General features: G+C 41.3%; 1 protein-coding gene across 2 annotated transcripts in view; it reads left to right on the top strand.

The window, feature by feature from the left end:
- Positions 1–4,824: 4,824 nt before the first annotated feature.
- Positions 4,825–14,180, top strand: part of spock3 (SPARC (osteonectin), cwcv and kazal like domains proteoglycan 3) — a 54,017-nt gene continuing 44,661 nt past the window's right edge. For both annotated transcript variants that reach the window (XR_010330287.1, XM_064337505.1), the window contains exons 1-2: positions 4,825–4,986; positions 5,148–5,279. Coding sequence is in view for 1 of the 2 variants with exons in the window: in XM_064337505.1 (XP_064193575.1) it covers positions 5,148–5,279 (132 nt within the window). In the remaining variant the exon portion in view is untranslated. The remainder of the gene's footprint in view (positions 4,987–5,147; positions 5,280–14,180) is intronic.

Here is a 14,180-nt window from a genome sequence, read left to right as displayed (position 1 = left end):
GGACCCCCTTGCACCTGGGAAAGCTTTCCCTGTTGAACCCCCTTAGCTTCTCTCCTGAGCACTGTACTGTATGTGTACAGTGTGGGAGATCTGTGTCAGTGCACATTATTACTGTACTATGCTGTGCAAGGAACGTCGGAACATGTAAGGAATATTATGAGGGCAGAAAATTGTTAGTTCCTCATGGGCTTATCAAAATAATACCTGTGTCACCTTAGTTTAATGATTAAATATTGACTGGAGCGTACCAGTGTAATAAGGAGCAAAACATATGCGATCACCAATTTATATGATTTATCTATTCGTTTCCTGTGTTTTTAGCTGAAAAGCAGCTGTCTTTCTTGGTTTTGCCTGATGATTGCACATAAACAAATCCATGTGTTTCTCATTTCCATTGCCATTTAATTTTCCTGAAAACTAAATAACTGGTCATGAAAGATGGAAGTATTTAATCTCCCCTGGTTCCCGTGCGAGTAAGTCCCGTCACCCTTCAAGGTATAAGGCCTTGGGACGCAGGTGTTGTGTTTGAGCGTCTGTAATGCGGTTGACACTATATTTCCATATTATTTATATATTTATTGGGCAGTAACACTTGAGTGGATATTGAATTATTTGCCTTTGAGTGACAGATCATCTGAGGCTAGAGCTGTTTTCAGCTTGGTTCCCCTTGAAAAAAAAAACTAAAATAAATAAAAGAACTTCCCAAAGCGGAGTTTGATGAATTAATCTGTCTGTTCTGAGATTTAAGCCTTGTTTTTTTTTTAAACTTAAACTGTAACTTAAATACAAATTTATTAAAGCAGTACGACTTCGACATTTCCAAAGTAAACTATTGAAGATTCCAAACAGATTTTTATGGCTTAGGGGAATGATGGAATGAGGTTTAAAATGTTGTTAGGCTACTCGTCCCAACCACTAATAAATCTGTATTAAATGTTTCAAAAATAAATAAATAAATAATCTAATGTCATTTCCATGGACATTTAATAAACGTATGCTACTCCAAAAGTAAGCTTTTTTTATAATTTTCATAATCGTCAATACAACGACCTGCGTCAGTGTGATATTAGAGAATATATAGGCTATACATATATAGACTCAATCTGACAATAATTTCACATCAGTATAAAAATGCATACATTTTTTCTCCCAGATGGTAATGTTTTTTTAAACAGCTAGTTTACTGTAACAGCAAGGCGCATGAAACATTTAGCAGCGCGAGGCTGACCCAGCACGCGCAGGTAATTTTTTTAAATTTTATTTATTTATTCATTTTTAACCACGCGCATTTCGCCGCAAACTTAGGGAAACCTGCACTGCAGCCACGAGCCTTAATGTGCCGTTCCCTCTCCGCAGCTCCAAAAGAAAAAGTATTGGGGATATTATGTATGCATACGTCGCTGACCCGCTTGTTTTGCATTTTTAATGATGACGAGTAAATAATGTAACATCCCCGTGGGTGCCAGCCAGCGGACTCGCGATGCGTGTATCTGTTGTCCTTCATTTTCCTGACTTTTTAAAATTTTATTCCGGCAAACACACACTGTAAACACCATGGCCTTGGTAAACAAAAGATATGAATTCCCTGGTATGAACAGACTGTCAACTTTCTGTAGCTAACACAGTTTCAGGCTCAACTTCTTGAAGATGTTCCAGGAGTGCTCACTGTTGCTAGATGACTCCCCCAAAAAAAAAAGATTACTCAAAACTCTTCGGTTTACTTCCACACAATTTTGATCAGGAATGCACACTTTTTAAAAAGGTTCCGTGCCTCCTGCGAAATACATAAGAGACACTGAAACTTCCCCCACGATTTTTACACAATGCACAGTGAGGTGTTTTTAATGTGTTGATCTCACTCCAACAGAGTTTTAACCAACGTGTATCCTGTCAGAGTTGATTTAAAACGACATTTTACCGTATGCATGCTTTTTGAGGAATATCCGGCAGCCTCTCAACAAAAGGAGTCCAATGTTTTCTTCCATTTAAAATGTGTTTTCATAGCTAGTACGAAACGTAATTGCATGGGATGTAATACTTTTGGTGCACTTTAAATGCCAGTGTTTTAACAGATTGGCGGTAAACATCTATGTTTAAACCTAAATGTGATTTTTTTTTTTTTTTTTTTTAATCTTTTACATTTTGTTTCGTGTTCTTATTGTTTTAAATCCGGAGTACTATTTTGTGTGCCCTTACAATTGAAGGACAAGCTCCGTTGCGCGAATCAGGTTGTGACTGTTGGTGCCGCAAAGGTAATTTCTATAGACTGGAATGTGATTTTACTTCAGATCAGAAGGTTCGTCTACATCGCTTCAGATGCAGGACGTGCGCGGGCACCTCACAAGCGAACCGCTCAGCGTTAACAAGGTCGCTTGGACATGACTGACATCTTGGGACTCTGCCAGAACATGATTGACGGACAATCAAACGCTGTAAAAGGACATTTTAGATAACGTTCCCAAGTTTGGGTTTTGAGTTTCATCAAAGTGCTCCCAATGCAAGAGCAGTTCCAGAGAGTAGTATTAAGCCAGTCTGAACAGTAACCTAATGAACATATTTGGCAGCCTGGGTATGTTGTTTTTAAGAAAATATTTCAGATAGGGATCAAACGCTCCAACCCGCAGTCTGAATGAGGGCTTGACAAACAGACTCTCAAATCAGTGAAAAAAGTGGCTGTAATGTGCATTAGGAGTCACATCCAAGGCAGGAAAACATGAAAGGACAAGACGGGATTTCTTCGACAAAACAATAAAGTTTCTATTTAGGAGACGGGGGGGGTGCATAACAAACAATTAGGAGTTCAAACACTGGAAAAGTTGGGGGGGGGGTGAATGTTGTTGGTCTGCCAAGCTCCCCGCTGACATCTCTGGTGCTAAAATGTCCCTGGCTTTGCCCGCGGTTTTCCAGGGCAAAACAATGCTCTTTGTTGTTGGTGCCGTTTTTCAGATCGCGCCATTTCCTTAAAGGGGAAACTGATACACTCTGTACGCGGGCAAAGAAAACAGGGAGCATTCTACGAACGTTCAAGTTTATGTTGGCACGGACACATTCTTATGCGCACTGGGAGAATAAACAAACAAACCGAGAGGGAAAAACAGCCTGTTTGGACCAGGAAAACGCTCCTGTTTCTTCACACCATGGTGATGAAACGACCCATGTTTTCGATATGCTTTGCGCGTGCATAAATAGAACTGTACCCGCCCACTCTTCTCTCATATTTAACTGCGCCTTTGAAGTCGATGATGTATGCTTAAGAATCTTAATGCGTACCTTTCAAATAATGCAAATATTAATAGTTTTTCATGTTCTAAAGCTGCTAACATGATGAATGCCCTTCATTCTGTGGGTTCAAGCATAGCCTCTACTGATATTTGAATACCAATGCCCGGCTAGCTCCAACAATTAAATGACATGTGACTTCATTTAATTTAGCTTTGGGTACAGAGGTGTAATAACAAAGAGGCGCATTTCGTTCTCAAGCTCAAGCTAAACTTAAGTCCTGCCCTGAAAGTTGTCCTACCCGCTTATCCTTTGTTTTTGTTTTGCTTTTGTAGCGTGTGGATGCCACAGCATCTCTGCGTTCACGAGATATAAGGGGAGGGGGGGCTCTCAGGAATTAACTGTCTCCAGAGAGAAATGCGCACAAAACGAATCAAACAACAAAGAAAAACATACGTGAAGCTACAACCCGTGATGAAGCTTAGGCCACCTGGATTAAGACCTTCGACCTTACTTCATGCCATGGGCGAATGGATGTTGCCCTCATTAAAACATCATGTTTCTGGCTGGGAACAAGACGCAGATCCTGTGTGTTCACTCTGCGCTTCGGGTAGGATTTAACCCATCTCATCAGAACCTCATCAGTCAAACTCGATCAATCAGTCAGTCGATCGATCGATCAATCGATACAACAAATGAGAATCAGCGCAGAGGGCGGATCATATAAATCAGTGTAAAAACAGATCCACTACACAGCATTGAATTTCTGGCATACATAGTAATGTATGCACTGTATGTACACAAGTGATTAGTTCAGTCATGGATGGGGTTGAACTAAATTTGATCTATAAAGCCTCTTCCCCACTTTACATAATCTTATTTTACAGTACTAAACTGAAAAATTACATGAATGATTATGCATGCCAATGTGGAAAGAAACAGCACTGCCAAACTGGACTACACCTTTAATTTTGTTTTTGTATGTGATTTGTACGTAGCCTGCGACAAACCCCTATTCCTTCTTCAGTTTGCTTGACGACGTTATAAATCTATACACTTGCCACTTGTTTAATGTCTACTAGGTAAGCTGGGCTGTTCCAGAAATGTCTAGCCAATGAATCCCGAAGGCGAGGAAGTTGGTATCGTTCAAACTGAATGTTGTAAATTTGTGTAAAAGTGCCTGTTGCAGCAGTCAGACTGTGGGCTACTTGTTGTGTTTATTAAACACTGGGGGGTGCCGAGTCCCTTTGATTCCCTGCAGGCTAGACATAGTTGATTCTAAATCTTTCTGTATAAATGCTCCACATCAAATATTACACAAAATATATTTAAAAGATACTGCACTTAAATAACACCATTCTGCATTAAATCAACGAATTACAACGAGTAAATATTTCAGGGAAGTGCAACTAGGCCTTATTTCAGTAAGTGCAGCCTATAAATACTCAAATAGGCTAAATTAAAGACTGTAAAATTACAACAGCGGGGTCACAAGATTCAGCACGTCGGAAAGGGCGCAGGGTGTCTTTAATGCCATTTTGAATCTCTCTCTCTCTCTCTCCTGTGCACGGGGGAAAGCGTAGGGGTTGTTACGCGCGCGCCCGCCGCCGCGAGATCGCGCTCAGTGCGGAGAACGGAGGTCTGCCTGCGCGAGCCAGCAAAACTAAAGTGCACTGCCGTCAGACGCAGCTGAGAGAGAGAGAGAGACCCGCGGAAAGGCAGACAGAGCTGTCATCTTAATGCAACAGCGCTGAGATCACTCGGAAGGTGATGGTTGCCCTAATTACATCGAATGCGTAGGGCCGCAGTTTAACCCCGTCGTACCGCTCAATTCCGTCTTATTTTTTCCGTGACTAGACCGCGAAAGGTACGGGGTTATGCGGCGTTACAGTCTCTGACGTGCCTTTTTTGTTTCTCCTCTCTTGCAGATGCTGAACGCAGCTTTGTTGAGTGTTTGTGCAGTCGCCTGCTGTCAGGTTCTCCCGGCAGCAGCTAGATCGGACGGCGGAAATTTTCTGGATGATAAATGGCTCGCGGGACGTTGGGATAAATTTCGAGACGTACGTAGCTTTTTGAATGTTGCTTTTTATTATTATTATTATTATTATTATTTATTTATATGTATTTTTTGTAATTGGCGAGATAACGTCCTCGTTTCAGGTCGTGCTTCCAGTAATGTCGTGTTTTCGCATGGGTACGTAAAGGGACGCGCGCCGTAGCTCGAAATTGTTCACATAAATGAGGCTTGGATATCCGATAGCACTGCAGTTAACAGCACAAGCAGATATACTTTCCAATGAAAATTCATTATAGGCGAGTATGATTAGTCTCTTTGATACATTTGCGAGCGAATACACGTAGTGCTTATTTTTTTTATAGAACAGTTAACGAACTAACCGTGCGAAGTTATAAAGCTAATTTAGTGTGTATCATTGTCGGTCGTGTTTGTCTGTGATGAATTGTGTCGTTGACGTCCAAATTCACAGTGATCTGCAAGCGACACTACAAAGCTATATAGAAGGATATTATCACGAATTGGTTATAATTCACGAGAGACATTGTTTTGCTGTAGCATAACGGAGAAACCTATCTCTGTGATAATAGCCAAAATGTTTTTCTAACCTTGTCTGTTCGGTTTGATAAAAACATTCAGTTACCGTAATGTTTGTAAACCAATGAAGCTGATGATTGATGCCCACAGAAAGTCAATAACAATTCCATTAGTAATTGAAATTTTCTCAAATTGTTTTTAAAGCAAAACCTCCCGTAATGATTATCTCCCCTGGTGGGCAATATAATTGATTTTGGGGATAAAAAAGAATGGATGAATGAATTAAAAATATATTTTTTATTTCATCTAGCGCTCTTGTGCAGTAGACTTCCAGAGAAAACCAAAACATACCCAAGGCATGCAAATGAAAAAAAGAAAGTGACTTAAACTGCATTTGTAGACATTAGTCATGTGATGGTGTGAAAATGACTAGTTATAGCAGTATAATAACATCAATACCATTAATAATAAAGACAGGATTATATTAACCATGATATTTTCATTGGGAATACCATAAACATACAAGGAGTGTAATTAATCAACCCAAACTAATGTTAGTCAACACCAGATTAGCGTGCCCATTAATCTTGAAAGACTTGCTCTCAGTTTCAAACTGTTGTTTGAAATATAACAAGCACATAACCGTCCAGACCCACGGCGCGGCTCACTTCTGCAGACACATTTTAGCTGGCACCGCATGCGCATGCGTCCCACAAAACGTCCCTCAAAGGTCGTCTGTGAGTGAGTGAGTGACCACAATTTGCCATGCAAAGACCAGGTGAAGGAAAATTGTACAGAAAAGCTACAGTCGATGATTTGTGGTACGATATATGTGCAATTTATGTGACCGTGAAGGGAACAGTTGTAGTTCTTCTTGAGTTAAACGTGCATCTTCTCATTGATTGGCCCTGATGTCTTTAACCAGAGAGCAATTTGGCCAATCAGGCTTCCATGTAAACAGATCTCCTGAGCTTATCTATTGATGTGGTTTCGTGGTCCGCCTGCTACTCTGTCTGAGCTGACATGTCTGTGTTGTGTCTTGTTTTTGTCTGAGCTTCGTAGTAAAAAATAATAATTGAATTTCAGTGGTTTGCCGTGTGAAAATTAAATTGTACTAATGACCAGCACAGAGGAGCTATGACGCAAATTACTTGAAATAATCCAAAATCTGAATTGACACTCAGAAAACGTATTTCCCCGCAACACAGACAAAACAAAATGGATTTTATTTACCACATTATTCTGCTGGATAGCCAATAAGCTCTTGCCATTGCAGTGGGCGGCAGTGTAGTACAATTGTTGGGGACCTCCTGGACGTGTGACTCAAAGATGTCAGGTTAGACTTTGTTCTCCCCTTGGGTGAGATGCTTAATCTGAAATACTTCAGTAAATGCCTTGCTGTATAAATAGAGGGTACAAAAAAATGTAATGTTTCGGCTGCAAAACAGTGTTTGATTAACGTAGAAATTAATTGAGAAAAGTTAAACGTTTTTCTGGTTATCTGTGTTATTACGTGTCTGTTGATTGACGTAGATCTTCGGATTGGGTCCTCACGTTCAGAAGAAAAGATTCCTGGTTATTTTATTTATTTATAAATTTGTACCATGTCGGTGCTACTAGCTTTCGTGTCGTACAGTGATATAGATCAGAAGGGGCGGGGTCAGCACCCTTGGGAGCTGCACCTGATTGGCTGACGTATTGAACGCAGAGTTTTGAATAGCTCCGTGAGGGGCGGAGCCGCCTGTCAATCAGCAGTTGGCACAGTCTTCTCCCCTGAGGCCTTTATAATAGAAAGAAAACTGACATGGCTTTTCCTGTACGCTCACAAATAATACGCCTGTGATCTAACCTACATGGATCAGGAGAGAAGGGAAGAAAAACCTTTGTTCTCACCCCCACCCCACCCCCCCCTTGCCTCTTGTGTATTTGTGTGCAGTAAATCTCACAGTGAATAATTTATACTGGAAGCAAACGAGAGATATGCAGAACTGCAGTGGGAAATGTCAAATATTACACATGGTTATTATTTTAGTTGTCAACGATGTTACTTTTTTAAATTTGGAGTGAGTCACCCCATCAAACATACGTAAAGGTATTGGTTGCGTAACAGCCAAATAAATATCATTGTGTCAAGAATCTAAAAATAACATCTGTTAATGAACTGATATTTAACCTGACATCCCTCTTTTGGGCTATAGTCTATTTTTGTACGCCTGTATTCATAAAGCTTTCGATATTAAGCTGTCCCTAGGGAACCGAGCAGGACCAGAACCAGAGCTGGGCTTACCTGATAAACCAGTGGTACCCCACCTTGTATGCTGGTTTTTTGTTCCAATCAGAGTGGCAGAATCCCAGAATTTGAACAAGCTGTTAATTTCTTAATTTGGTGCTTTTCATGTTTAGAGGAATCATTTACCTTCTAAAGCCGTATTAATGTCAGAAATAGCTATGCATGGCAGGAAGGATAAAAGTCATATGTTCACATTGTGCTTATTGTGCTCTCTTACAAGCAATTACATGAGATTTAAAAAATTAGGTGAATCAGTAGGCTCATAATTAGCTTTTTCAAAACGTGTTTCAGTTCATTCGTAATTTTCTTCTTAAACTTATTAACACAATGCAGATTTGGCTTGATATGCTTTGTCTTTGTGGCCAAGTGTCCACACCTTCGCCGTCTAGTAGCCTTTTGATTTACCCCAGTCTTTAATTTGACCAGTTACATAATTTTCTTTTAATTGTTTGCAGTATAGTACAGTACAGTAAGCACAACATGAACATCAGACTGTTATTCTTCATGGATTGCTTGACTAGTTCTGGCATAGTCTGTTTTAAGAGGGTAAATAAGTCCTCTAGACATGAAAAGCACCTAATTAAGGAAAAAAAATGACAGCATATTCAAATTCTGGGATCACAAGTGTGGTTGGAACGAAAACCAGCATACACAGGGGGTCCCCCAAGATTGAGGTTGAGAACCACCGCTTCAGGCTGTGTGACCACCAGGGGGCAGCCTAATTGCTTTTACAAACTGCAAATTTTTGACACATCACTGTATTCTTTATAGGAGAGTGGGCTGGCCCTCCTTGGCATTACGTAGGCTGTGTCACTGGTATATTTTCATTTACAAGGCCATATTGAAATTGCTTCCATCTTACCTATGCATGTACATTGTCCAGCAGACAAATGGAAAATACCGGCTTCGCTCACAAAACAGTGTTTTCTTCTCTGTGCCAAAGGCTCCTACTGAGGCTGGCAAAAAAGCATTCCAGTTCTCAGCTCCTTCAGCATGGAATGAGCTCCAGAAAGAACTTCATTTACTAGAGCTTGTATCATTAAATGATTTTAAAAAAGGCTTAATGTTATGGAGGAAAGTGAAATTTGTAATTGTTTTGACCCTTAGTTGCACTACAGACTACTCATGTGTAACCAGATTGTGAAACTTTGAACATTGCTGTTTGACTGCTTTTACAGTATGTTAAATACTGAAATGTTGTTGTGTCTGTAATCGACTGCTGCTTCCTTGGCCAGGTCTCTCTTGAAAAAGAGATTTCTAATCTCAATGAGACTAACCCGGCTAAATAAAGGTTAAATAAATAAAAAAATATATATACACACGCATGTAAGTTTTATGATGTTGGGTTTGGAGGGCCAGAAATCAGACCCTGCTTAGGGCCTCTCATGGGCTAGGACAGCCACTGTCCAGAACGGTACACAAAGTGTCCCTCAACATCAGAATTGTGACGCGTCCTCGTTAATTACTTTAAAAGTGCGGCAAATTGACCTCGTGAAACAGTATATTAATGATCGTTTCCCTCATTAACCTACAGCGAGACCTTAATTAATGGGCCGTACATGCGCATGCATTGCGAAATGCTCGGCGTTCATTAAACACTGAGAGATTTTAAATGAGTCCAAGTGGGGATGAGACGTACTCCTATCGCATTTATCGAGTAACATCTCACTGTGGACGATGCCGGCCGCCTTTGGTTTGGCTACAGGTCCGGAAAGGAGTGGGCATGCTGTTAAAAATCCACTCTTAGCAGGCACAGTCCCTTCAGCATGCTCCGTGCCTGCTAACCTTGGAGCAGACCTCTTACATTTCATTCCAGTTTACATGAAAGCGAGCCTTAATTAGAGCTCTGTGTGCCTGATCACTCAAAGTTGGTTTGCCATTCTGCTTCCAATCACCATGTAAATCTTAAGTGCTATCTTTCGGAGTCAACCCAGGGAGTTGTGTGTGTGTGTGTGTGTGTGAGAGAGAGAGAGAGACTGTGTGTGAGAGAGAGAGTGTGTGTGTGAGAGAGAGAGAGAGACTGTGTGTGTGTGAGAGAGAGTGCGAGAGTGCTCTGTGTGTGTGTGAGAGAGAGAGAGTGTGAGAGAGAGATAGTGTGTGTGTGAGAGAGAGAGTGCGAGAGTGCTCTGTGTGTGAGAGAGAGAGAGAGTGTGTGTGTGTGCATGCATTTGCTTAACCTGAAATAATTGTTTGTGATTACAGCCCTGCATTTATTTAACTATATTAAATATATTCAGATCCAAAAATAGAGAGATTATACAATTATGATAATTTTCATTTGCTAATTTTAATTTTTAAATGAGCTAATTATTCAGCCCATACATTTCAAAGACATGACTGATGGCAAGATTTAATGTAAAAACCCTCAACCAAGCATGTAGTTTGATGCCAACACAAGTCTAGATTACTGTCCTGTTATCACATACTGTATACATCTTGTAATTACGTCTGTCTGAAATCTTATAAGCCTATGTTGATAACATCACAGCTTTATACCCCTGTGTTAACGGAACATTTTCCTGCAACACTAATTTACAAATAATTGCATGTGCTGCTTGTTTTTAGTGTTAAATGTATTTATTTATTTCATTAATTTTAATGATCCCTGAACTGGGTGTGCCCCAGAAGAAAGGGGGCTTGCTTTTAATTGCAGGTATGAAAGACAGGTTGATTGAATCCAGGGGTTAGTCAGGCATTTAATGATTTTAAGTGGTTTTATTTTAAGCTACAAAATCTAACGTATCTCTGTAACAATAGCATCTTTTTTTTTTTGATTGGCTTAATATGGGGAATGCGAGGTAATTTTACTTGTGAAGAGAAAGGTTCTGCTGTCATGCCTCATTTAAGGTCCTTGTGCTTGCAACTGGAATAGATTTCTTGCAGAAGATTAGATGGTCATTATAATAAGCTCAAAGTAAAAAAAGGACTTTGTTCTCTTTTTTACTTCATAGTTCCACAGCATAATTGCCGTTTCCTTGAGGGCTTTGCAGACATGTTGGATTTAGCTGATTGCTTTTAAATGTGAGGCCTTTCGTCAGACGCTGGCAGATGGCAGTACCTGTACAGCGCTCTGTTTCTTCCTGTTTTTCTGCAGTTTGATGGAGGTTATCGGGGGGGGGGGGGGGGCTTTGGCCTGCTTGTTCTTTTTTTTTTTTTTTTGGTGGGTGAAACAGACCCTGCGACTACATTCAGAAGGTGTAAGGAGCCGCTTTTGAACAAAACGAAAAACATACAAATATCGGCTCTGATTCACAGGGGGTTTAAGTTGTAACACAGCCAGTTCTAAACACAACGTTGATAAATGTATGGCCGTTTTATTGACATTTAAGTGTATTGCTTAACAGGCACGAATACCTAGAACATACGTTTTTTTTAAAAATGCATCATTCTTTGTTCTCTGCTGAATGTATATTAAAACAGCTACGTACGAGCAGCGTTCCTCTGGGGTTCTGCGTCGGGGTACAAGCTGGGCCTTCAAGGTACAGACCCATTTCCTGCACCGCTCTTTCATGCTGGCTTCACTGTGCATTAATCTTCCAGTAACAGGAGGAAACGTGTCCTTTTGAAGTGGCACAAATGAAAAGCCATAACTTGCTTAATGTCAGAATTCTCCAGGGCGACCTTCTGACTTACGAACGCACGGTAACGCGGCTGGATGTTTACTGAATCAATTCAGGTTAAGTGCCCATTGGCTCGAGGGGTGCAATGGCAATGGCAATGCCCCCACCCCACTACCTGGGAATCAAACCTGCAACCTCTTGAGTTATAAGCCTGGCTGCCCAATAGTTGTAATACGCTGCCTACCCACCATGTTGAGGGGTTATGCAATGTATTATTTCAGTGTCAATGTCCTAAGGACCGGGGTATGAAATTATTTTGTAAGTCAAAACCTTTGTGTTTGCTACCCTCATATTTACGAAATTACAAATAAAGCTAGGGGATTTGAAAGAAAATGTTATTGTTACGGGCACGTCGCGGCGTTGCTACAAGGCGTACATCTCTGGATGTATCTTTCCCCGGTACGATGTTATGGTCTTCTCTGCAAATGAGCAAATGTTATCCTCGCTCCTCTTTGTTGACGTTGATGGCTTTTCGGGTTTTTTTTTAATTATCTGTCAGTGAGTGCACGAGTACGTGGTCTACGGCTTTCTTCCTCGACGTCAGGGCGAGAGAGGGGCTTTGATATTCAATCTCGGGAGAGGACGTCCTCCGGTGATTTTATTGTCGATCGCGGTTACAGTGCGGTCGCTGCCGGACAGGAACTGCCTGTCGGCGCAGTCGTATTTCCTTCGCGATGACGCTCTCTGATATTACGCCGATGGAAGCCTCGTCGGGTGTGCCAGCCGCCCCCTTCTAAAACTTTATTATCAGCTTGGCCATAAGTGCACACAGATAATGGCGCTCGGTAATCATACTGTACGACCCGAGGAGTCCTTTATTTAAAACATCCGAGAGTTTCAAATTTACTTCTAGAGCTACAGAATAAGGCTAGGACGTGTGTGACGGTCCGTTTGCACTTCAGAAACGTATCGTTTTTAAAGAAATCGATGGCGAGGGGGTCATGGCTGTAGGCAAGGTCAGCGCAAAGAGTCCGACTCACAGACCCGTGCACCTGACTACACCGTCACACCTTTATATTTTGCGGTCGGTGTTCTGCTTTTTAAAGGTTATGCACAGTCACACCTAGACCCGGCCCGAGGTGCCTGTCAGTTCCGAATGTGATGTAGAGAAGGGAAGTCACCTGCGAAGCACTAACAGGTACAAGCTGGCTCTTAGGAAGGGTTTTACCTGCAAGGCTACGACCGACCTGGGCTGTGGCTCGAATCACCTTCAGAATCTCACGCTATTCATCTTCATTTGCTAAAGGGATAGCTCACCTGAGAAATTATTTTTATACATTCTTGCCCCCAAAACACGTCCTTTGATCCATCAGACAGAGCTCTTTGCACAATCGATTAGTCCACAAAAAAGTCTCCAGAAGGCCTAGTTTCAACATGAAGGAGAGTCTGTAGATCCAGCTATGGTTCTACTTTAAGATCTCTTTAAAATGCCAACAAGACCAGGTTAAAACCTAGTATATGGCTGGACCTAGCACACGCGATCCGGCCGACCATCACTCACTCATTCGGTCACAGACGTTCGCGTTTGTAGGGCAGGTCCCGCTGTTGCGGTCCAGCCAAAAACAATAAAAATAGATTTCATTGTTTCGAGAAAAGGATTTATTTGGAGACTGTAACAGAAGGTAACAGACAACCCAGGTCTAGTTGTGGCTGTGTAAAACCATGTCAGCAATATAAGGGTGTGGCAGTGTAGGTCACGGTCTGGAGCAGACCCAATCACATTTTCACTTGAAACTGGCAACGAAAAAAAACCTGAAGGAGACCAGCAGTTTCACAGGCTTATTAGTCAGAAACTTGGGAAACAGGAATAAATAAATAAAAATTATAAATAAAACATCCAAGACCTCCAGTCTCACACTTAGATAGCAAAACACATGTCTCTGGACCGTATTTCCCAAATGAATGCGAATGTATGAATCATCAACTCACAGTACATTAATCTCCATATCTTATCTGTTTGAAGCCGCTGCCGTTGAGTGGCCCTGTGCTTTATGAAAGCCACCAGATAACCTAGCTTGTGCTCGCTGCTGGCCAATATGGGAGGATTGTGAAGACTGTTTATTGGTACTTCTGTTGCCCGATCAGCTGGACTGATACATGGAAACGTATGGAACAGTGTGAACAGCGAAGATCATTTTTAGTCTTATTACTGCTCCATGGTTGTGCTTGTGTTTTCGTGGTCTATTTTCATCTGTGCACATGTGAGAAAATGACCCCCCCATTACATGTATCATCTGAACAAGCTAACCTAAAGGGCTTTGTCTTCTCACAAGTTTAATTTCCTGTCAGCTTTATCTATTTTTTTCATGCCCCAGGTGCCATAATTTCCATAAAGCAGCTGTTGTTTTCTTCTTTTTTCTTTCTCTCTTTTTTTTTTGCATTGTAAAATGTTTGGTTTACTCATTCATTAAATACCAGTCACTGCACCGGCTGAGAGCGCCTGGTAAGTACGGCTGGGCGGCCATTTTGCGCGTGTGACTGAGTGTGAGTGTGATAGTGC

The sequence above is a fragment of the Anguilla rostrata genome, chromosome 5, assembly GCF_018555375.3.
Source record: "Anguilla rostrata isolate EN2019 chromosome 5, ASM1855537v3, whole genome shotgun sequence".
Lineage (NCBI taxonomy): Eukaryota > Metazoa > Chordata > Actinopteri > Anguilliformes > Anguillidae > Anguilla > Anguilla rostrata.
The sequence above is the reverse complement of the archived record's forward strand: the minus strand, read 5'-3'. Positions and strand labels throughout refer to the sequence as shown.